This window comes from Periophthalmus magnuspinnatus, chromosome 19, assembly GCF_009829125.3.
Source record: "Periophthalmus magnuspinnatus isolate fPerMag1 chromosome 19, fPerMag1.2.pri, whole genome shotgun sequence".
In the NCBI taxonomy this organism is placed as follows: Eukaryota; Metazoa; Chordata; class Actinopteri; order Gobiiformes; family Gobiidae; genus Periophthalmus; species Periophthalmus magnuspinnatus.
The window spans coordinates 27,403,948-27,426,106 of NC_047144.1; the positions used below are offsets into that span (position 1 = coordinate 27,403,948).

At 43.8% G+C, this 22,159-nt stretch overlaps 1 protein-coding gene across 2 annotated transcripts in view; it reads right to left on the reverse strand.

Moving 5' to 3' along the window:
* The window catches only part of dnah9 (dynein, axonemal, heavy chain 9), a 612,810-nt gene that overhangs the window by 525,717 nt on the left and 64,934 nt on the right, over positions 1-22,159 (reverse strand). For both annotated transcript variants that reach the window (XM_033984465.1, XM_033984463.1), the window contains exons 31-32: positions 6,877-7,116; positions 6,049-6,209 (exon numbers count right to left, since the gene is read on the reverse strand). In XM_033984465.1, coding sequence (XP_033840356.1) covers positions 6,049-6,209; positions 6,877-7,116 — 401 coding nt within the window. The remainder of the gene's footprint in view (positions 1-6,048; positions 6,210-6,876; positions 7,117-22,159) is intronic.

Consider the following 22,159-nt stretch of genomic DNA (forward strand, 5'->3'; position numbering starts at 1 on the left):
AACTTTTTTTTTTCATGTTTAAAAAATTTGCTGTTCTATTAAATTGAATCAGTATCATGTTACTCTTGAAAAAGGCTGTAAGAATCAAAAACTGCAGGATTCAAACAGACACTGAGCATGCAAAGGGGGGATACAAGTAACCAAGGCACAGCAGCAGCAGCAGTGGTAGACTGTGGGCTTAGGAGTGGGGGATAGAGCACTACGAGGTGGGGAGACAGTGTACTCTGAGGCGGTAAGATATGTGTTTGAATGCGGGAGCTTTGAGGTGGCAGTATAATATGATCCAGGCGAGGAGATGAGCACTGCATTTTTGACACTGAGCCCTCACTTCCCTTGTACATTTATGAAAAATGGCTGTGTTGCATATATCAAAGACCCCGAGTGAATAAATTAACAAACGTTTATTAAACATGTATTTAATAGTATTTAAAGGTCCTATATTATGCAAAATTGGGTTAATGGCTCAAACTGGCAGCTTTGCTTCCGTCAGTCTGTCCCAAGGCAGCTATGGTTTCAAGAGTAGTTTTGGTAAACTACTACTGAGTGTAGCGTGAAAATTGTAAAACTGTAAAGCAACTTTAAATATTAAGCAAAATGCTATATAAGTCTAATTTATACATTATTTTGATTATTACAGTCAATAAAACCTTTATTTATTTATTTTTTTAATCTGGTAATCAATATTTTGTCAGCTAATTCTGTAATTTAGTTTTAGAAAGATGTTTACACCAATCAAAGAAAAGGGTGATATTCGTTTAGTTGGTTAATATTGTTACACATATTTTTTCTCCATTAAAAAAAAACAAAATCATTCTCAGAGCAGCTGTCAGAGGTGACTTGTTCCATTACAATTTACAAAGGCACAGTGCATTTTCCTCTCTCCCTTTTCCTCTCCATCGCTCCCTTGCTCTTCCACCATTCTAAGTGTACTGGCCGATAAAATATTCCTGACATTCTGCCGCGAGTATTGAGCTGGCTCTAACACAGTGCCAATAACATTCCCGGTGCCATAGATTAGCATGCGTGATTCCTTTAGCCTAATTATACGGCGGCACATAGTGATTAATGTGAGGTGGTGGTAAACAAGCTACATTCAATACAACACATTGCTGGCCTTTCCACTGTGTAAAGAGGCAAAGCACACAGCACAGGAAATACGCTGTATAATACCTGCCTGACTTCAAATGACTCTGATTTAGAATATCAATTTACATTAAAGCAGGTTTGACTAGATTAGAACAATTTCGATTGTGGGCTAAGATTATCATTTAAGGCATTTATTTTAAGTATATATGTTTTTTCTTTGCCTTAAAATACCAACTAACGTAAAGAGGGGGTGTGTTTCTACAATGGGGTATTAAACAGTACTTTTTATGGTATATATCTGAAAATCAAATATTTAATGCATCCCTTTGAGGATTTAAGCATGAATAAAGCTCTAGTTGTTCAGTTTAACTTGTAATAAACACACAGATTTGAAGTATTCACTGTATTGGTGACCAGTCTATGGCTCTCAATTGGCCCTCAGCTTTGTCTATGTTTTTATACGTGGCCCTTAATGAGAAAAGTTTGGACACCCCTGTTGTAGATAAATGAAATTTGGTGAAGACAGCTCTTAGGAGATTCTGAAAAAAGCCATGCCCTGTCAATATCTACATTTGCATGGCCACACCTCCAAAAAGTCAATGAGAAGTGAAAAAAAAAAAGTTTGTCATGACCAAAAATATCAATGGGGACCACACCCCATCTCCAACGTGAAGGCGGCCATTTTGAATCAAATTATACAGATGGCCAAAATCTAGATCTCAGGGTTATTATCAAACTGGTGCAATATCATCAGGACATACCTGGGATCAAAAGTTTTTTAAATATTTTGCATAAGGAAGCAGCCAGCTTGGAGTAGAGCTGCCATTCCTCCACGCCGAGAGGAGTCAGCTGAGGTAGCTTGGGCATCTGTTCTTGATGTGATGTTCCGAGCATGTCCCACTGGGAGGAGGCCTCAGGGAAAACCCAGGACATGCTTGAGGGACTATGTCTCTGGCTGGCCTGAGAACGTCTTGGGGTCCCACTGGAGGAGCTGCAGGATGTGTCTCGGGTGAGGGAAGTCTGGGAGTCCCTGCTTAGACAGCTGCCCCCACAACTCGGCCCCGGATAAGTGGAGGAAAATTGATTGATTTATTAATTTAGTAAAGAGGGAGTATTATGCTAAATCAATTTTTGAGCTTACTACCATTATACCATACTTCCCTGATCACAAACATCCCGGGAGAGGTTTTTTGATGTCTGTGTATCCATTAATGTCTGAATATTTGAGCGATCTCTCCCAGGGCCTATTCAAACCCTCCTTATGGTTAGCTTTAAGATTTTATGCAATGCTCAGTCCATAAGCCTATATCACCTATCCCACTCAGCAGCTCTCCATAAATATACAAAAGCATGAAACAAAACTGTACACAGCAATTTGATGAACCTGATGTGATGTGCAGTAGTTACATTAGTGGGACACAGGCTGACTGTGTTGAGATAGCGCTCTGAAGGGGGAGTGTTTTAGCATGAGGGGAAGAGGTAACATGGTGTTCTAAATATGGTGTGTGTTAGCAGTTAAGGTAATATGGGCCAATTCACGTAGAAGCTTGAGGGCCAAGAAAAATTGGTCTGAGGGCCGCATTTGGCCCCCTGGCCGCAGTTTGGTCATGCAACATACAGAATTTTTCGACCCCATTTTAACTTTGTAGGGAGGGCTGGAGAGCCATTTTTAAAGATATAAGTTTAATTCACACATCATTATATCCAGTTCATCAAAATGCACAAATGCTACATTGGGTTCATCAAAGTACGAGGTCTAGATTTTGGATCCTTAAGTTTGACTCAGTATGGCCAACGTCCTCTGTGGTTTAGGGTGGGGCTATAATATACTTTTTTGTCTATCTCAAGATAATCTATGTACCTGCCAAGTTTTATGTGCTCCTCCCCCTCCTGTCGCGCAATGTATTTTAATTTTCCAGAGGGCATCCTGCAACGTAGATTTTTGGTGACACTATGTAACTTAAATATGAGTTGATCTCTAATTTTGTGTCAATTTTCTAACGTTTTTGAGCATTTTTTTTTTTTTCTTTCTCTCAGGAGGGATTTACTTAGAGGAAAGGAATAATAATTATAATAATACTTTTTTTTTTCTTCAATTTTTTATAACTAATGAAGTTAGGTTAAGTTAGAATGATGGGACTTTGTCACATCGTTCCCCATTATGAAGAGCCTCTCAAAATGTTTTTACAAGTCGAAGGGACGCTATAGAGCCATCTTAAAAGACAGAGCCCTAATTTGCATGTCATTACGTCCAGCTCAGAAATGTGCACACGCGCTTCATTGGATCCATTCAAATCCAACAACGTTTGTGAAAGATAGAATTTTTTGTTTTATTTTTACAAACATTTTTATTTTGTTGAAATATCACCATGACCACACCCAACATTTTATTTAAACCTTTTTTTATTGCACATGGGGTTTGTTTCTTTTGGCCAAATTTGAAGTGTTTTTGATGAAAACTGTTGAAGATGTCAAAAGATTACGATGAGGTTTGATCCAATACAGCTGACTTCCTGTAGGGTTTATGGTGGGACCAAAATAAAAAATTTTACATGTCCTGATGTGACCCATTTTTAATGCCAAGTTTCATTCATCTACGATGACATTTTTCTGGGCCAGGCTCCAATTGGTGTAATGTAAATCGATTTTAGAGGTGGCGCTACTGAGCCATCTATCAATATTTTTTTCTCAGGGTCTTCACTCAAATATATGCCACTTATCTATACATTGTTTACTGCTTGAATTTTGTGATTTTCTTCAAAATTGTACAAATACAATAGGGCTCTTGCAAGAGTACGAGGCAGACGAGTCGCTTGTGCCCTAATGATTTTAATCGAGGTCTAAGCAGTGACTGCTAGTCTTTCAAAAAGGGGAAACTCTGAATCCTATTTTTTCAGGAATTATAAACTGCCTTCAATTATATTTGTATAGATATGTCATAACATTTAAATAAATCTAAAAATCTAAGCAGGGACTCTCAGACTTCCCTGACCCCAGACACATCCTCCAGCTGCTCCAGTGGGACCATAATGAGCCGAGAGACATAGTCCCTCCAGCGTGTTCTGGCTCTTTCCCGGGGCCTCCACCTGGTGGGACATGCCCAGAACACTTCCCTAAGGAGGCGTCCAGGGGGCATCCTGAACAGATGCCTGAGCCACCTCAGCTGGCTCCTCTCAATATGAAGGAGCAGTGGCTCTACTTCAAGCTCCTCCCATGTGACTGAGCTCCTCACCCTATCTCTAAGGGAGCGCCCAGCCACCCTGTGGAGAAAAATCATTTTGGCCACTTATATCCACAATCTTGTCCTTTCGGTCATTACCCAAAGCTCATGACCATAGGTGAGGGTAGGAACGTAGACTGACCGGTAAATTGGGAGCTTTGCCTTTCGACTCCTCCTTCTTCTTCACCACAACAGTCCGGTACAGTGACCGCACTGTAGATGGTGCACCAATCTGCCTGTAAATCTCACCCTCAATCCTTCCCTGACCTTGACCTTCTGCCCTGCCTCTATTTATTTAAGGATTTGAGAAAAGTTTGGCCACTAAAATATAATATTAAGTTGGTGGATTTGTGTAAAATGTTCAAAGCTTATGTCTAACCAGAAGTTAACCCACACAAAACTGTGTAATCTGTATAGAACTTATTTGCTGTCAAGGAGCATGCTCGTTTTGATGTCACTTGAGCAGTGAGCTGAGTAACATTACAGCATGCTCTCCTTCAGTCATGACAGGATGAGAGGATTGGATAACCCGACTCTCTGGCCTTGATTCTGTGGCTGCAATGAAAGCTGATGGTTACAGTCAGTGAGTCTGAGTGGAGACTAGGCAGCATATGGAGGACTGCTGCCGTGCTCACCCGCCTGCCCATCACTGCTCATTGTTTGTGCTTTGTACTAGCTTCAAAGGCCTGTGGTTAGTGTGTTATCTACAGGCTGAGGCAACAGGCTTATCAGCAGCTCTGACACACAGGAGGACAAACTGGATGCTGGCTATGCTCCTGGTGGCTGCACTTCACATGGGCTCAGACTATACAAGCAGCAGGGGGATTCTGATGGAACACTTGAGAAAGATGTATTTGGGGAGGAGATCCCACTCAGAGAAAGAATGCATGTGTTCAAATATTTTTGAGCAATAAAACCCATGTGATTTGATCAATGCTATGATAAATGTAATACTATACGATTTAAGCTAGGGATGCACCGATCCAGGTTTTTCACTTCCAATATTGATAATTTGACTTCTGCCATGGACAGTGGTCCCTCGTTTATTGCGAGGGTTGCATTTTAAATATAGCCTACAATAGGCAAAATTGTCAGCTTTATTTTTACAGTTGTTATATATGTTTTAAGGCTGTAAAACCCCTAACCACACACTTCATACACTTTTTTCAGACAGTCATTAACATTTTCTCACATTTCTCTCTTGCTTAAATAATAGTGACTCATGCGTATTTCACAGTTCCTCTGACTGCGCCTCTTCGTCCTAACTGTAGATCAAACATTTAAGCAAATTTGGCAAGCTGAACATATTCTGTACTGTACAGGAGACACGGTACGGAGGAGATTGCTTGACAATGGTCTACAGTCCCTTAGCCAAAACAAACATTCATGGAGAGCCAAAAGCTAAGTAAACTATTTTCAGTTGGCGTGACTATTGTATAAGCAGATTTAACTACTCTGCTCTGCATTCTAGACTCAGACGTTTATTCCTTACTTTAAGACATAACCAGGTTATCGACTGATATCATGGAAAGGATCGGGACCTATAAATATAAAAATTTTAAATAAATAAATAAATAAATGAAAAATACTAAACCCTACAAAAATGTTTATAGAAAAGTATTCAGGAAGCAGAGTTTATGAATAACTCAATTTTGACAAAAACATCAGATACAAGCTTGGATGGCAATTTGTGTCTGTAGGAAGTTAATCAGACAGCATGAATGAGTCCAGAGCACTTGTACCTGTCTGTGAGTGGAGTGATGACTAAGCGTGGCGTATTGCCCAGGTATTCATAGCAGTAGAGGAACTGTGCATCGCAGATGTTGGCGAAACAGTGTTTCTCTGTGTCGTTCCAGCGGTGCCGGAGCTGGGAGAGCCATACAAATGCCTGGGAGTTCTCCACCTGGAACACAGCTGGGCATCAGATCTGTATATTTCACCCTGCTGCTAATTATGCTAGTGACAGACATAACTTCAATATCTTGAGCGCATTAGTCATTGGTAATAGTTTATTATGAAATTCCACCAAAATCAGCAATCCAGTACAACAATGTGACCTGACTGTTATTTGATAGATAGCAAAAATAACCGCAATGGAAGCCATTTACAAAGATAAAATAATATATTTTAAGAGGTGGTATTTTTACCCAGTAGTTTTTATTGATTTCAACATTTGATGATTGTTGAACATATTTATTAATTAACTGTGTAAATCATTTTTGCCACATTAAAGATGAGATATTTTACTTCTATGGGATATTAACTGCTATCACAACACAATCAGTGTGCACCCCACTAAAGAAACTACTGCACATCTCATCAGGTTTGTCAAGTTCCTGTGTACAGTTTTGTATCATGATTTTGTATATTTATGGAAAATTGTCATGTGGGAGCATGGGTGACCAGCATGGATGAGTTATACACAATACATTTGTTAAAAAAAATCTATAGAAACTACATTAGATTTTTTAAATACTTTTGTATGCTGCACAATATGAACTGTAATCTCCAAAAATGTGATGGTGATGTTTGTGCTGGTTTTGGAAACACTGGAGTGGCAAACAGCTCACCTTCTGAGCCACTATCTTGGTGACCACATCTCTGGCATGAACGTCGATGGTGCAGATGGTCATGACCTTCTGCCGGTCCCCAGGGGAGAGCTTTCCGATGAGCAGAGAGATGAGCGTGTTGAGTTGGGTCACCTGCTTCTTGTGATATTCCTTCAGGGCACTGTCGTAGCCTACCTCCAGACGTGCAAACGCGATGCCCACGTCCAAAGCCCACCAGATCTGAGTGCCTACCAGCGCCACCTGGGGTCAGAGCAGGGGGAGAGATTACACTCACTTATCGTACAGATTTTATGCAGATAATATCACACCATTCAGATTTTTTAGAATGAGTGGCAACATTATATGAATGTCAATGGCAAGTAAAATGTTGTTTTGCCAGAAAGCAAGAAAGTCAAGCAAACAATAGTGGAACAGTTGCCTGCATAACCTCTATAGACTCCAGTGTTGGCAAACAGAATACTTACATTTTAGGTTGATACCGTAACGTACTACCGTACTTTCTGAACTATACGTTGCTATGGAGTATAAGTCGCACCAGCGAAAAAATACGTAATAATGAAGAAAAAACATAAATAAGTCTTACTGGACTGTAAGTTGCATTTTTGGAGAAATTTTAAAAAATCCGAGACCAAAAACAGACATTTTATCTTTTTACATTTTAACTTCAGACAACACGGACAGCTGCGTCCTGCAGAAGTTCTCTGATGACTCTGCCATCATTGGCCTCATCAAGGATGATGACGATGTGGAGTACAGAGGACTAACACAGGACTTTGTGGACTGGTGTCAGCAGAACCACCTCATCATCAATGCAGAGAAGACCAAGGAGATGGTGGTGGACTTCCGCAGACGCCACTCTACTGCCCCCTCAGTGAACATCCAGGGAAGGAACATTGAGAGAGTGGACTCATACAAGTACCTGGGTGTTCATCTGAACAACAAACTGGACTGGACTCACAACACAGACGCACTGTACAGGAAGTGCCAGAGCAGGCTCTATCTCCTGAGGAGACTCAGGTCTTTTGGAGTGAGAGGGCCACTCCTTAAGACCTTCTATGACACTGTGGTGGCATCAGCCATCCTGTACGGTGTGGTCTGCTGGAGCAGCAGAATCACAGAGAGGGAAAGGAAGAAGCTGGACAAGCTCATCAAGAAGTCCAGCTCCGTCCTGGACTGTCCTCTGGACTCAGTGTAGGAGGTGGGGGATAGGAGGGTCCTGGCTAAGGTCTTTTCTATGCTGGGCCATGAGTCTCACCCCCTGCAGGACGTTCTGTCTGCCCTGGAGAGCAGCTTCAGTGACAGACTGATTTACCCTCGCTGTGTGAAGGAGAGGTTTCACAGGTCTTTCCTTCCTGCTGCTGTCAGACTGTACAATGAACACTGTTAACACTGAACATGTGTCATTCATCCATACCTATGTGCAATACGTAAGTCACTTTATGAAGATGTTATATTAGAGTCTATTTTTAGTTTAGTTTTAAGTATATTTTTTAAATTATTTTAAACTATTTATCTATTATCTTGTTTTATTGCATGTACCATTTTCCTTCTGTCCTTTAACTGTGTGGTGCAATACTGGAATTTCCCCACTGTGGGACTAATAAAGGCATATCTTATCTTATCTTATCTTTAAAGGCAAGTTATAATAATAACAATAAAATAGACAACAACAGGCTGAATAGCAGTACAGCACGCTAACATAACACAAATTGTCTGGTATGTAAGATATTATGTATTATTAACAGTTAATCAGATAAGCTACTCTAACGTTAAAAAAATTCTTGTCCACAAACAGGAGAGACACAAGAGTTCTTTTCACTGATGTTTATTGTGGTCTTACTTCTTCATCACAGTTCACACAGTAGAACTAGCAAACACATCAAATATAACATAAGCTCTGGCTCATACTACATATACAGACAAAACTGCATATGAACGCATGGAAAATTTACATGCCACTTTGGCCTGCTAGTAACTAGTAATTTTAATAATTTCATATAAGTCGCATCTGAGTATAAGTCGTATACCCGGCCAAACTATGAAAGAAAGTGTGACTTTTAGTACGGAAAATATGGTACATTTACATGGAGTGGCATAACAGTCCATGTATGCTTTCCTGACCGCATCTTACACCCTTTGCAACTGTGTGCTGGACTGTCACAGGGGCGTCTTTGCACTGGCTACACTTTGAGTCTTGTCTGGTGTGGTAGATCTGGGCCTCTATTGCTCTAGTGCTCATGGCCTGCTCCTGTGGAGGATGAATGCCTCTGTGCTGTGCTTCAGAGCTACAGCTAACTATGCTAACCCTAGCGTGTGTGGCGAGTGTAACTTATTTTGCACCCGTATAGATTTAAATATGGACAAAATCATAATTGTTACTCTACCAAATTAAAGACTAAATCTTTAGAAGTTAAAAAACACTTAAAGTTTTGTAAATTACACCAGTTTTGATGTCTATTTTTGTTATTTTGATATGAGTAATTTGGCGGCCATAATTTAATTAATTTCAGTGTTTGTTTGTTGCACAACTTGTTTAAGTATGTTGATATATTTCAGTATTAGCCTAAAAAAGGCAGTTAACTTAAAGCTGCACTATGATTTTTGTGAAATTAATGTTATGAAATGAACAATTTATTGATATGTTGATGCACTGCAATTCTTACTAATACTAATTGTATGCATTTATTATTGTGTAGCTTATAGCCTGTAAGCTAAATAATGTGAATTTAATTTGTATTTTTCCTTTTTGACCTTGTGCAAGTCAGGCTTTTTTATTTATTTATTCACTATTTATTTATTTGTATTATTTATTTATTATCTTTGATATATCTGAATTTTATATATATATATATATATATATATATATATATATATATATATATATATATATATATATATATATATATATATAATTATTATTGTTATTATTATTGCATTTATAATATATACATAGAAAAATATTATAATACAATCATTCATATAACCAACTTTTATTTTGTCTGTCTTTCATTCACTTACTTTATGGCTGCCTACTGAATCTAGTTCTGAGACATCACCTTTTGCAGTGAGTCCGCCTAGCCTACAATGCGTTACATAATTAATCCAGGCAGAGCACAGACAGGTTGGTCTGCAGTCTCGGGCAAGTGTTCGGTCTACCAGGAACTGGTGTTTGGCTCCTCTGAAATCTTTGCAGATGCCCTTCTGTGCTGTGTTCATGTACATCCATGTGCCCTCTTATCTTAGCCACAATGATCCATGCTTCCATGTTGTGGAGAGATAGGTCCTTGGATGATAGTTGGATGGGACTGTACCCTTTGAGGGATCCTTTTCATTGCATCTTTCCGGGCTCACTTCTTGCTGTGCTGCTTTGATTTTGGCCTCTAACTGTAATTTCCATGGTGGGTATTGCACTTCATAGCTCCCATGGTTGTTCTTATAGCCAAATATCTCTAGGATCACTGTTACTGAAGTGTATATCAGCTCTTGTTGAGGTAGGAGTCGCTCTCAATGCTGCATTCACATCTTCTAGGAGAATTTCAGATGGTACTTCACTGCCTTTGTAAGTAGCATCAGGCTGCCTTGTATTAATTCAGGCCATGATCTTATCTTTCAGGTCAGTCGCTACCAGCGTGATACTTACTGGGCCTTCGTACCCAATCTCTGGTTAGGGAGTTGATGAAGTGTTGGAGCTCACCCCGGGGAACGAGAGGGTCGCGTCGCTGTGCCTTCGGGTTGGGGACAGATCTTTCACTGTTGTGGCGGCCTATGGGCCAAAGAGCAGTGCAGAGTACCTGGCCTTCTTGGAGTCCCTGGAGGGGCACAAGACAGTGCACTGACTGGCGACTCCTTTGTTCTCCTGGGAGACTTCAATGCCCATGTGAGTAATGACAGTGACACTTGGAGAGGTGTGATCGGGAAGAACGGCCTCTATGATTTGAACCTGAGCGATGTTCTGTTATTGGACTTCTGTGCTAGCCACAGTTTGTCCATAACAAATACCATGTTTGAGCACAAGTGCACATCAGTGCACGTGGCACCAGGACACCCTAGGTTGGAGGTCAATGATTGACTTTGTTGTTGTGTCATCTGACCTCCGGCCGTGTGTCTTGGACACTTGGGTGAAGAGAGGGGTAGAGCTGTCAACCAATCACCACCTGGTGGTGAGTTGGATCCACTGGTGGAGGAGGAAGCTGTACAGACCTGGCAGGCCCAAGCGTATTGTAAGGGTCTGTGGGGAACGTCGGGCAGAGCCCTCTGTCAGGGGGGTCTTCAACTTGCACCTACAGGAGAGCTTCTCCCAGATCCCAAGGGAGGCCGGGGACATGGATTCCGAGTGGGTCATGTTCTCTGCCTCTATTGTCAACGCGGCCGCTTGTAGCTGTGGTCATAAGGTCTGCGGTGCTTGTCAAGGTGGCAATCCTCAAGTAAGGGATACCGTCAGGCTGTAGAAGGAGTCCTATTGAGCATTGTTGGTTTGTGGGACTACTGAGGCAGCTGACAAGTAGAGGCAGCTGACAAGTACAGGCGGGCCAAGCATGCCACAGCTCGTGCTGTGGCGGTAGCAAAAAGTTCGTATGAAAATTCATGACAATGAATTTTCATAACCCTATTGAGAACCTTTGGAGCATCCTCAAGGGAAAGATTTATGAGTGCAGGAGGCAGTTCACATCCAAACAGCAGCTCTAGAAGGCTATTTTGACATCCTGCAAAGAAATTCAAGCAGAAAGTCTACACAAATTGTGACACTCCTATCAAATAAGGGGACCTATGTTAAAATATAATTTGACCAGTTTAGATGTTTTGAGTGAAATAGCTTTTCATTTCAGTAATATGCTAATGTTTCTGATTGAAAAATAAACAAATGACCATTTTCAGTTCTTTACAACAGTAACATGGTTTGACCTCAGCGACCCAGACTCCAAGGCGGCCCCAAGCAAACATTTACAAAAAAAATATGAATCCGTCAAATGCTCTTCAAAATGAACTAGTTCACCTTCACAGATTTAATGAATCAAGTACAGCACTTTCAAAAAGTCACTCCGGTAAAACACAAAATATGACAGAAAGACCTGGAATGTGCTTCCTGAAAGAAGACGTGGCAGGATTATATACTACGGCAATATTTAGTTAGAAATACACATCAGATAAATTAATTGTAGCAGACCTCCTAAAAAGCAGACCTATTATGCAAAATTTAGTTTTCAGAGCTTTTAACCAAATATAAAAAAAATAAAAATAAATTTAAAAAAACACATAAATGATAACACAGGTGCACTGTTCATGGAAATGATACACTTGGAAAATGCCTCATGTTCTAATGTTGATGATTTGTTGAACTCTGTAACGTGTGTTTTGAATGTTCTGTACACCATCGCCCCGATGAAGGTTAAAATGGTTAAAGATAAAGAGAAAGCACCGTGGAGGAACAGTGACTCGGTCAAAGCACAGAAAAGGGAGTGCCGGAGGGCCAAGCGGGAATGGCGCAAGTTAAAGCTCTAGGTTCATCATGAGATTTAACCCCTTACTACCTAAGCCTATTTTGAAGACAAATGTTTGTGCCATTGTAAAGGGATCATTGGGCAGAATAATTTGATATGTCATTTATCCATGTATGTGTTACTGATAAAGAGAAAATTAGGATGAAACACAGCAAAAATTTTGATTTTTTTAGCCTTGCCTAAAAAAAAACATGTTTTATGATGAATAACTCTTTGGAATGTTGCTAACATAGCCTTTTTATTTCATAAAATAGAAACCAAACATGTGAACATTATCTCTGCAAAGGTTGAAACTGATTAGATGAAGCAAATCAAAAAGAGAGATTTTAGTACAGGTATGTCAGGCGAGGTGTCCATTTTGGCACCATTTGGCACCATTTGGCACACATAGTGCCATTTGCATTTCTGTCATGTAAAAGTTATATATTTCATTTTTATATCACTAATGGTGTTCAGTAGACCTAAAGAAAACATTTTTTGGTATTTTTAATTTTTTGTATTAAATTAATAATTATGAATTAATAATTATAATAAATATATGTGTATATGAATGTTTCCCCTACAAATAAAATGACTGCATAAAGCATTTGAATGATTTTTTAGAGATGAATTTAGTGAAAAAAGCAAATCTAAGTTTGTCCGGTGCGCTCTGTGTCCTGCGCGTAAAGGCGCTGTTACGCACACAAGCGTGCTTACTGTACGCGCAGACTTTACTCCCCAGCGGATTGCTCAATATGCATGAGTGACACCTCTCTGGAATCGTGAAAGCCAATAGAATAAGGCTATGACTTGCAATACAAGATTGACAACACAGCCAGCCAACCAGAAGGGGAAAAAGAAAGCCACGTGAAAGTGCCACGCTCCTCCATTGGTTTACTGTAAACGCTCGGTATGACCTATATATCACTATTGTACCGCTCAGAGTGGCGGAAGTGACGGACAACAGCCGGGGCTAACAGGAAATAGCGTTTATTTACTAATGGAATATACTTTTCACGGCAAGACGACAAAGGTAAGACAATTTTTACTAATGTGGTTTTGAAAAGCAATGTTTTGTGATCTGATGCGCTGGCTTATATCTCCGCGATGCTTTGGTGTACAGTGCTGGGGCTTATATCTTTGGAGACGGATCAAGGTGACAAATGACATCCGCCTGAACACTGATGCAGGCAAAGTCTCCGTCTTGATCCTGTTAGATCTGAGTGCTGCCTTTGACACTGTGGATCATGGGATCCTCTTACAGAGACTAGAGGACTGGGTGGGCATTTCTGGTACGGCACTAAACTGGTTCAAGTCATATTTAGAAAACAGAGAGTACTTTGTTGAAATTGGAAAATGTATCTCAGATAAAATGTCCCTGGCCTGTGGGGTGTCCCAGGGGTCAATCCTGGGACCCCTGTGTTTCAATCTCTATATGCTGCCGTTAGGCCAGTAAATACGCAGCAACATTGTATCCTACCACAACTATGCAGATGACACTCAGATCTATGTCTTACTGGCAGCAGGTGAATATGAACCAGTGGATTCACTCTGCCACTGCATCCAACAGTGTGTGGTTGCAAAACAACTTTCTTCTGCTAAACTCAGACAAGACTGAAGTCATCATCTTTGGCCCACAGAAAAATAGAGAAAGTGTTAGCAGTCACCTCCATTCTCTTTCTGCAAAACCTTCAAATGAGGCTAGAAATCTAGAGGTAATAATGGACTCAGACTTGAACTTTAACAGCCACATCAAATCAATAACATTTGCAGCTTTTTACCACCTAAAAACATTGCAAAAATCAAAGGTACAGTGAGGCAAATAAGTATTTGAACACCCTGTGATTTTGCAAGTTCTCCTACTTAGAAATCATGGAGGTGTCTGAAATTTTCATCTTTGGTGCATGTCCACTGAGAGAGAAATAATCAAAAAAAAAAAAAAACATCTGGAAATCACATTCTATGATTTTTAAATAATTTATGCTACTGCTGCAAATACGTATTTGAACACCTGAGAAAATCAATGTTAATATTTGGTACAGTAGCCTTTGTTTACAATTACAGAGGTCAAACGTTTCCTGTAGTTTTTCACCAGGTTTGCACACAATGCAGGAGGGATTTTGGCCCACTCCTCCACACAAATCAGGTCAGGTTTCTGGGCTGTCGCTGAGAAATATGGAGTTTGAGCTCCCTCCAAAGATTTTCTATTGGATTTAGGTCTGGAGACTGGCTAGGCCACTGCAGAACCTTGATATGCTTCTTATGGAGGCACTCCTTGGTTATCCTGGCTGTGTGCTTCAGGTCATTGTCACGTTGGAAGACCCAGCCACGACCCATCTTCAATGCTGTAACTGAGGGAAGGAGGTTGTTTCCGAAATCTCACAATACATGGCCCCAGTCATCCTTTCTTTAATACAGTGCAGTCGTCCTGTTCCATGTGCAGAAAAACACCCCCAAAGCATGATGTTTCCACCCCCATGCTTCACAGTAGGGATGGTGTTCTTTGGATGGTATTCATCATTCTTCTTCCTCCAAACACGGCGAGTGGAATTAAGACCAAAAAGTTCTATTTTGGTCTCATCTGACCACATGACTTTGTCCCATGACTCCTCTGGATCATCCAAATGGTCATTGGCAAACTTAAGATGGGCCTGGACATGTGCTGGTTTAAGCAGGGGAACCTTCCGTGCCATGCATGATTTTAAACCAGGGGTCACCAACCCTGTGCCCGCGGGCGCCATGTCGCCCCCAAGCCCCACATGAGTCGCCCGCAGACCGGTTCTAAAAATAGCACAACTTACTAATGAGGTGCATCTAAAATTAAATTTTATTCTGTTGCTATTTTTTTTTATCACCCTTGCGTTTATATAGATTTAAAAATGACAATATCTTAAACATATATTAAACACCCCTCCCCCGAACCGCCACCTTAACGTGGTGGAGGGGTTTGAGCACCCGAATGATCCTGGGAGCTATGTTGTCGGGGGCTTCATGCCCCTGGTAGGGTCACCCATGGCAAACAGGTCCTGGGAGACGGGTCTGACTAAGAGCGGTTCAGAAGCCCCCCATGAAAGGAAAAAGATCAAGGCCAGTTACGTCGCCCGGACTGGCGTTACCGGGGCCCCACCCTGGAGCCAGGCCTGGGGTGGGTGCTCGGCAGCGAGCGCCTGGTGGCCGGGCCTTCCCCACGGGGCCCGGTCGGGCCCAGCCTGAAGGAACGACGTGGGGCCGTCCTCCCGTGGACCCACTACCTGCGGGAGGAGCCATGCGGGGCGGGTGCAGAGAGATCCGGGCAGCAGTTGAAGGCGGGGACCTCGACGACCGGATCTCCAGACATGGAGACTAGCTCTGGGGACGTGGAACGTCACCTCGCTGGGGGGGAAGGAGCCTGAGCTTGTGCGGGAGGTTGAACGTTACCGGCTAGATATAGCTCCACGCACAGCTCGGGCTCTGGAACCCAACTTCTTGAGAGGGGTTGGACTCTCCATTTTTCTGGCGTTGCCCGCGGGGAGCGGTGGCGAGCTGGTGTGGGCTTGCTCATTGCCCCACAGCTCAGCCGCTGCGTGTTGGGGTTCACGCCGGTGAACGAGAGGGTCGCGTCCCTGCGCCTTCGGGTCGGGGACAGGTCTCTCACTGTTGTGTCGGCCTACGGGCCAAACAGCAGTGCAGAGTACCCGGCCTTCTTGGAGTCCCCGGGAGGGGTACTAGACAGTGCACCAACCGGGGACTCCGTTGTTCTCCTGGGGGACTTCAACGCCCATGTGGGTAACGACAGTGACACTTGGAGGGGCGTGATTGGGAGGAACGGCCTCCCCGATCTGAACCCGAGTGGTGTTTTGTTATTGGACTTCTGTGCTAGTCACAGTTTGTCCATAACAAACACCATGTTCGAGCACAAGGGTGTCCATCGGTGCACATGGCACCAGGACACTCTAGGTCGGAGGTCGATGATCGACTTTGTTGTCGTGTCATCTGACCTCCGACCGCGTGTCTTGGACACTCGGGTGAAGAGAGGGGCTGAGCTGTCAACTGATCACCACCTGGTGGTGAGTTGGATCCGCTGGCGGAGGAGGAAGCCGGACAGACCTGGCAGGCCCAAGCGCATTGTGAGGGTCTGCTGGGAACGTCTGGCGGAGCCCTCTGTCACGGGGGTCTTCAACTCCCACCTCCGGGAGAGCTTCTCCCTGATCCCGGGGGAGGTTGGAGACATGGACTCCGAGTGGGCCATGTTCTCCACCTCTATTGTCGATGCGGCTGCTCGTAGCTGTGGTCGTAAGGTCTGTGGTGCTTGTCGCGGCGGCAATCCCCGAACCCGGTGGTGGACACCGGAAGTAAGGGATGCCGTCAAGCTGAAGAAGGAGTCCTATCGAGCCTTGTTGGCTCATGGGACTCCTGAGGCAGCTGATGAGTACCGGCGGGCCAAGCGTGCCGTGGCTCGGGCAGTCACAGAGGCAAAAACTCGGGGTTGGGAGGAGTTCGGGGAGGCCATGGAGAAGGACTATCGGACGGCCTCAAAGAGATTCTGGCAAACCGTCCGACGCCTCAGGAGGGGGAAGCAGTGCTTCACCAACACTGTTTACAGTGCGGGTGGAGAGCTGCTGACCTCGACTGGGGATGTTGTCGGGCGGTGGAAGGAATACTTTGAGGATCTCCTCAATCCCACTGTCACGTCTTCCGAGGAGGAAGCAGAAACTGGGGACGCAGAGGCGGACTCGTCCATCACCCTGGCTGAAGTCACTGAGGTGGTTGGCAAGCTCCTCGGTGGCAAGGCTCCGGGGGTGGACGAGATCCGTCCTGAGTACCTCAAGTCTCTGGATGTTGTGGGGCTGTCTTGGCTGACACGTCTCTGCAACATCGCGTGGCGGTCGGGGACAGTACCTGTGGAATGGCAGACCGGGGTGGTGGTCCCTCTGTATAAGAAGGGGGACCGGAGGGTGTGTTCCAATTACAGGGGAATCACACTCCTCAGCCTTCCCGGTAAGGTCTATTCCAGGGTACTGGAGAGGAGAATCCGACCGATAGTCGAACCTCGGATTCAGGAGGAGCAGTGTGGTTTTCGTCCTGGTCGTGGAACACTGGACCAGCTCTATACTCTCCATCGGGTCCTCGAGGGCTCATGGGAGTTTGCCCAACCAGTCCACATGTGTTTTGTGGATCTGGAGAAGGCATTCGACCGTGTCCCTCGTGGTGTCCTTTGGGGGGTGCTCTGGGAGTATGGGGTCCGGGGGTCTTTGCTAAGGGCTGTCCGGTCCCTGTATGACCGGAGCAGGAGCTGTGTTCGCATTGCCGGCAGTAAGTCAGACCTGTTCCCGGTGCATGTTGGACTCCGCCAGGGCTGCCCTTTGTCACCGGTTCTGTTCATTATATGTATGGACAGAATTTCTAGGCGCAGCCAGGGGCCGGAGGGGGCCTGGTTTGGGAACCACAGGATTTCATCTCTGCTGTTTGCAGATGATGTTGTCCTGATGGCTTCTTCGAGCCAGGACCTGCAGCAGGCACTGGGGCGGTTTGCAGCCGAGTGTGAAGCGGCTGGGATGAGAATCAGCTCCTCCAAATCCGAGGCCATGGTTCTCGACCGGAAAAAGGTGGTTTGCTCTCTCCGGGTGGGTGGTGAGTCTCTGCCCCAAGTGGAGGAGTTCAAGTATCTCGGGGTCTTGTTCACGAGTGAGGGAAGGATGGAGCGGGAGATTGACAGGTGGTGCAGCGTCTGCAGTGATGCGGTCGCTGTATCAGTCCGTTGTGGTAAAGAAGGAGCTGAGCCGGAAGGCGAAGCTCTCGATTTACCGGTCAATCTACGTTCCTACCCTCACCTATGGTCATGAGCTCTGGGCAATGACCGAAAGGACAAGATCGCGGATACAAGCGGCTGAAATGGGTTTCCTTCGCAGAGTGGCCGGGCGCACCCTTAGGGATAGGGTGAGGAGCTCGGTCACACGGGAGGAGCTCGGAGTAGAGCTGCTGCTCCTACACGTTGAGAGGAACCAGCTGAGGTGGCTCGGGCATCTGCTCAGGATGCCTCCTGGACGCCTCCCTAGGGAGGTGTTCTGGGCATGTCGCACCGGGAGGAGGCCCCGGGGAAGACCCAGGACACGCTGGAGGGACTATGTCTCTCGGCTGGCCTGGGAACGCCTTGGGGTCCCACCGGAGGAGCTGGAGGACGTGTCCGGGGTGAGGGAAGTCTGGGAGTCCCTGCTTAGACTGCTGCCCCCGCGACCCGGCCCCGGATAAGCGGAAGAAAATGGATGGATGGAATATCTTAAACATATGTTCATTATACATGAAGTTTAGATAAGTTAAGGTGAACTTTGACCTACTCACTTCAATGGTCAGTATTCAGTAGGACAAAACCAGTGCTCCGCTCACGAGTGCTGTGAGGATGCGCTGAATGCAGTTTCTTACTCCAAAACATGGTAGAAAATAAAGAGATCACTTTCACCACGATTTAACATTGTAAAAAAAACCTGCGCGTATCTCATCTGCGGAGCGATTGTGGTGATGGCAAAGCGGCACAATGTGGAGGGACTCTTCACTACGTCTCACAAAACTCCACACCAACTACCCACGGGGACGCACACTATGGGCAGAACAAGCCCAGAGCTAAACGCAGCTTTGGGTAAACAACAGGCTTTTTTCACGACACCGGTGAAAAAGTCACAGAACGCAACCGAGATTTATTTAAAAATATGTAAGATTATTTTACTTTAACATTACATAATTGATAACTTTATGAAACATGGTGCAATGTATATTATTTATGTTTTGTTAAAAAGGTTTGTCAATGGATAGTGAAAATGGGACACTTTACCTATGAGATGTAGTGACATCTGGAAATTTAACAATTACTAAGATTAGTAAAGTTAAAGTGCTGAATACTGATGTTTCAGTCCTTGCTCATTGTTTATAATTATTTTGAGAAATCAATAATGTGATCAGTGTCTTGCAACATGATCAGTGTGTTCACATAGATGATTATCATTTATCATTATTAATAATGTATAACTAAAGGCAAACTGAGAAAATGTGGTATTTCAGAAGAGTGTCTCAAACTGGTAGCCCTTCGTATGACTCAGTGCCCATAAAGTAGCTCTCAGGTTAAAAAAGGTTGGTGACCCCTGTTTTAAACCATGACGTCTTAGTGTATTACTAACAGTAACCTTGGAAAGGGTGGTCCCAGCTCTTTTCAGGTCATTGACCAGCTCCTCCCATGTAGTTCTGGGTTGATTCCTCACCTTTCTTAGGATAATTGAGACCCCATAAGGTGAGATCTTGCATGGAGCCCCAGTCCGAGGGAGATTGACCGTCGTGTTTATCTTCTTCCATTTTCCAATAATTGCTCCAACATTGGATTTTTTTTCACCAAGCTGCTTGGCAATTGATCTGTAGCCCTTTCTAGCCTTGTGGAGGTCTACAATGTTGTCACTTGTGCATTTTGACAGTTCTTTGGTTTTGGCCATGTTAGTATTTGGAATCTCACTGATTGTATGGGGTGGACAGGTGTCTTTATGCAGCTAACGACCTCAAACAGGAGCTTCTAGTTTAGGATAACAAGTGGAGTGGAGGTGGACTTTTTAAAGGTGGACTAACAGGTCTTTGAGGTTCAGAATTCTAGCTGATAGACAGGTGTTCAAATACTTATTTGCAGCAGTAACATACAAATAAATTATTTTAAAAATCATACAATGTGATTTGCAGATTTTCTTTTTAGATTATGTCTCTCACAGCGGACATGAACCTAAGATCCTTACATCATGCGGAGCTGCAGTTTCTGGAGTAGACATCCGTGCCCCTCCATCATACCCTGGCACCACATTTTCCAGCTTTACCCTCCCCTCTGTCATGGACATTACAGAACTCATTAAAAAATCCAAACCCTCCACTTGTCCCCTTGACCCTCTCCCTACAGCCCTTGTCAAAACCTGCCTACCTGTACTAGCTCCCCTCATCACCAATATTATTCATTCCTCTCTCACCTCTGGAACGGTTCCCTCATCACTCAAAACTGCCACAGTCACTCCAATTCTTAAAAAAAAACCTGGTTTAGACCCCATTGAGTTCAACAACCTCAGTCCCATTTCAAACTTACCTTTCATCTCCAAAATCCTTGAAAAAAACGTTGCCTCTCAACTACATGCCCACCTCAATAATAACAATCTCTATGAACAGTTTCAATCAGGCTTCCGACCCCTCCACAGCACAGAAACCGCACTCATAAAAATCACAAACGACCTCCTCATGGCAGCTGATACCGGTTTACTCTCCATCCTCATCTTCCTCGATCTAACCGCAGCCTTTGACACCATCTCGCACAGTCTTCTCCTCCATAGACTATCCTCCATCGGTATCACTGACATCCCACTCACTTGGTTCACCTCATACCTCACCAACCGCACACAGTACATTCATTTAAAATCACACATATCCAACACCTTCCCTCTATCCGCTGGGGTCCCTTTATCATCTATATCCTCCCTCTTGGTTTCATCTTCCGTAAGCACAACATTCACTTTCACTGTTCCACGGATGACACCTAGCACTACCTCTCCTCCAGGCCCTCGTCATCACCCCCACCATTCTCCCTTATCCTCTGCCTACAGGATATCAACACATGGTTCTCCACTAACTTTCTCATGCTGAACAGTTCCAAAACAGAAGTCCTCCTAGTAGGCACCTCATCCACACTCTCCAAATCTAAGAGCTTCTCAATCAAGATCTCAACTCAACTATCAACAACTCAACTATCCATCCTTCCCCCAGGTCAAGAGTCTGGGTGTCATCCTCGACAGTACACTTTCCTTTCACTCAAACATCAATAATATCACCCGGTCATATAATGCCACCCGGTCATATAATGCCACCCGGTCACGCAATATCTCTCGTCTTCTTCCCTCCCTCACTCCTCACACCACTGCCATTCTAGTCCACAGCCTTGTAACTTCCCACATTGATTACTGTAACTTTCTTCTCTTTGGTCTCTCCAATTAAACCCTGCAGAAACTGCAGTTCCTTCAGAACTCTGCAGCCCGGGTCATAACACGGACCCCCACTATCCACCACATCACCCCTGTCTTACAACAACTCCATGAGCTCCCCATGAAACAGAGAATTAGCTTCAAAATACTAAGTACCACCTTCAAACCAATACACAACCTAGCCCCTTCATACATATCTGACCTCCTCCACGTTGCTGCTCCTGCCCGCACTCTCTGCTCCTCCTCCTCTCTCCAGCTCACTGTACCCTCTGCCTGACTTGTGACCATGGGGAACAGGGCTTTCAGCTGCTCTGACCCCAGCTTTGGAACTCTCTCCCTCCTGATCTCTGCACCTTAGACTGTCTTCCACTCTTCAAATCCAGACTCAAAACTCACCTGTTCATACTGTCCTTCCTCTTGTAATCACATCTTTTATCAATCAGTTTTTTGTCATGTTTTATTGTATTTGTATGTTTTTTTATCTAATTTTATCTTGCTCAGTGTCCTTGGGTGTTTTGAAAGGCGCTCATAAATAAAATGCATTATTATTATTATTATTATTATTATTATAAGATGAAAATTTCAGACCCCTCCATGATTTCTAAGTGGGAGAACCTGCAAAATCACAGGGTGTTCAAATACTTATTTGCCTCACTGTATATTGTCAAAGCCAGACTTAGAGAGACTTATCCATGCGTTTGTCTCCAGTAGGTTAGACGACTGTAACGGCCTGCTCACTAGCCTCTCCAAACGAGCCTTAAGATAGCTGCAGTACATCCAGAACACTGCTGCTCGAGTCCTGACTAGAACCAGTAAGTATGAGCACATAAGTCCTGT